This window comes from Lipotes vexillifer, unplaced genomic scaffold (genome assembly GCF_000442215.2).
Source record: "Lipotes vexillifer unplaced genomic scaffold, Lipotes_vexillifer_v1.1 scaffold1094, whole genome shotgun sequence".
NCBI lineage: Eukaryota > Metazoa > Chordata > Mammalia > Artiodactyla > Lipotidae > Lipotes > Lipotes vexillifer.
The window spans coordinates 195,086-198,043 of NW_006792775.1; the positions used below are offsets into that span (position 1 = coordinate 195,086).

At 67.4% G+C, this 2,958-nt stretch overlaps 1 protein-coding gene across 1 annotated transcript in view; it reads left to right on the top strand.

The window, feature by feature from the left end:
- B4GALNT4 (beta-1,4-N-acetyl-galactosaminyltransferase 4) overlaps positions 1-2,958 on the top strand; it is a 12,675-nt gene that overhangs the window by 7,793 nt on the left and 1,924 nt on the right. Inside the window, exons 14-15 of the mRNA XM_007465987.1 lie at positions 1-805; positions 2,606-2,907. Of these exons, the coding sequence (XP_007466049.1) occupies positions 1-805; positions 2,606-2,907 (1,107 nt within the window). The remainder of the gene's footprint in view (positions 806-2,605; positions 2,908-2,958) is intronic.

Consider the following 2,958-nt stretch of genomic DNA (forward strand, 5'->3'; position numbering starts at 1 on the left):
CCGAGGCCCCGGCCCCCCCCGCCCTGCCAACGCCTCCCGCCCCCCTGGGCCGGCCGACCCCCCGGCGCTCGCGGGCGCTGAGCTGGGCCGCCCGACCCCTTCCCCTCTTCTGGGGCCGTGCCCCTCCCCCCCGCCCAGCAGCCGCGGCCAAGCGGCCCCCGAACGTGTATGTCACGCGGGTGCGGCCGGGACTGCGGGCCCCGCCCCGGGCCCCGGCGCCGCCCCGCCCACGCGGCCCTCCCCGGCCACTTTTCCCTGGCGTCTTCCTGCGCCCCAGACCCCTACCCAGGGTGCGGCTGCGCGCGCGCCCACGCCCACCCCGGGCTCGAGGCCGCAGAACCGGCGGCCCCCAGGCCGCAAAGCTGAGGGCCCCGGCCCCGGCCACCCAGGGGAGCCGAGAGGGCCAGGCACGCGAGCCGGGACTCACGGCCCCCACCACGGACTCGAACTCTTCGTCCGAAGCGCAGCCCGTGACCTCCTTCCTGAGCTTGTCCCAGGTGTCCAGGCCACAGCTGCCCGGGGAGAATGAGGAAGAGGAGGAAGGCGACGGCGAGGAAGGGGCGCAGGGCGAGGAGGCTGCGTTGGACGACAGTGAAGAGAAGGCCGGCCTGGTGCGCGGCCGCTGGCGCGAGGACGCTATCAACTGGCAGCGCACGTTCAGCGTGGGCAACGTGGACTTCGAGATGCTGCGCTCGGACTGGAACGACCTGCGCTGCAATGTGTCGGGGAATCTGCAGCTGCCGGAGGCCGAGGCCGTGGACGTGGTGGCTCAGTACATGGAGCGGCTCAACGCGCGCCATGGAGGGTACGAGGGAGGGGCGCGCATGGAAAGGGACGGCCTTGGCCTCCATGGGACGCTCAGGCTTCCCCAGGGTTTAACGGGGCACTGCTCTGGGAATGGTACACGCCCCCCCGCCCCCCCAGAAGTGTCCTCTCACCCTTCTGGGGCCCATTACTGCTCAGGGTCCCTGTCCTGTGCTAGGAGCCTTTCCCCCAACACCCAGGGCTGGCTCCCCTGTCCTGCACCTCCAAACCCCACACCTATCACCTTGGATCCGGACCTGAGGATGGATCTGAGCCACCCAGGTCTCTCTTCCAGATAGAGACACACACGAAGGTCAAGCTAAGAACCCCTGGATCCCTCTCCCCACTGGCACCTCGCTGGCTGGGGTCTTGGTCCTCAGGGGAGGGCTCAGGGTTCCTGCCCCACTGGCCCTTCTGGTCTCCCCCAGGCCCCAGGAATCCAGTCTTGTCTCCACCCCAAGCAGGTATGGGGGTTGGAGAGTGGGGGACCCAATTTGACCTGAGGGGAGGCCCTGAGGGGTTCTCAGAGCTGTGCTGAGCCCTTAAGTAGGGGCAGGACCTGCAGAGACGGGCAAAGGCTGGCCAGGAGGCTGGTGGGCAGAGGACAGGCCTCATGGGCCTTGAAGGCCAGGTGCAGGAGTCATTCTTCTTGCCTCTGAAACACAGTCTAGAGCAGGACACAGGTTTGGCCCATCTGGATCATAGACAAGCATGTGGCTGTGTTGGAGAGGAGGGGGTGGAAGGGGGAGCTCATGACTGACAGGCTTGGTCCAGGGCAGCGATGGGATGGCCTGGACCCTTGGCAGGTGCTGGGGTAGATTGATTCTAGGTGGCTGAGAAGGCAAGCCTGCACTTGGCTCTGAGCTTCCTGAGAGCAGCTCATCGTCCCATGGGCATGAGGGGGTCTGTCCAGCAGAAAGGTCACGGCTGCAGCCCCACCTTCCCTGAGCCGTGCAAGGGTGTGGGTGGCCCCCAGGAGCGAGAGCACAGACCCAGAGCGTTTGGGGCAGAAAGTCCCTGATACTTGAGGAGAGCATGGTGGGGATGGGCAGGGGGTGAAGGGAGGAATCTAGACCCCTGGGAGGTCACACCGGTAGGCTCCGAGGGTGAGGGATACTGGCTGCAAAGGTGGGGGCGGGGACATATGGCAGAAGGGAGAGTGACCTAGTCAGGGGCGGGGCCCTATCTTCCCAGACCACGGCTGGGGAAGAGCCGGCGGCGAGGCCCGGAGACTTCCTCCCCAGAGATCAGGGCAGCCCCTGCGCTGGTGCTGGGGGGACACAAAGGAGGCTTCTCAGAGGAGGCACCCAGGACCTTGCAGAGGAGGGTGGGGAGCCTGGGGCGAGCATCCAGGCAGGGGACACCCCCACGGGAAGAGGAAGCTTGCTTATCTAACCTGAGGGGGTATCGAGGCCACAAGGTAGACACCGTTTACCGGCTTAGAATTCAGACGTCTGAACCTCGGCCTGTGGGCAGTGGGCGCCCCTAAAGGTTTCTGAGCGTGCAGCTGTGGACAGGAGTGGTGGCACCGAGGAGAGGACTGGTCTGGGCTTGGGGACGCCTCCCTTGTGGGCTGCCCCACGGAGAGGGAGCCCCGGCATGTGGGCCTGCCTTGTGAGAAGGGAGCTCCCCAACAGGCCTTGAGGTGTGGTGGGGGACGGGGGACGTGCGGCACCCCACCCCAAGGCACCTGAGTGGCCACCTCGTTTCTGCGGCTGGAGGCGGCTTGTGGGAAGAATGGGGCTGGAGTCGTGGGCGCAGCTTCGGAGCCCGAGGGGCCTGACAGGGTCCCGCCCCGCAGGCGGTACGCTCTCCTGCGCATTGTGAACGTGGAGAAGCGCCGGGACTCCGCGCGGGGAAGCCGTTTCCTCCTGGAGCTGGAGCTCCAGGAGCGCGGCGGGCGCCGGCTGCGCCTGTCTGAGTACGTCTTCCTGCGTTTGCCCCGGGCACGTGCTGGCGACACAGATGGAGACGGGGAGAGTCCCGAGCCCGCTCTAGCCGCCTCCCCAGCCGCCTCCATGCACCCGGATGGCCGCCCAGAGCTGTGCCGGCCACTGCGCCTGGCCTGGCGCCAGGATGTGATGGTGCACTTCATTGTGCCAGGTGCGTGGGAGTGGGGCTGGCCTGCCAGCCACCTGGGATTGCTGCGGGGGG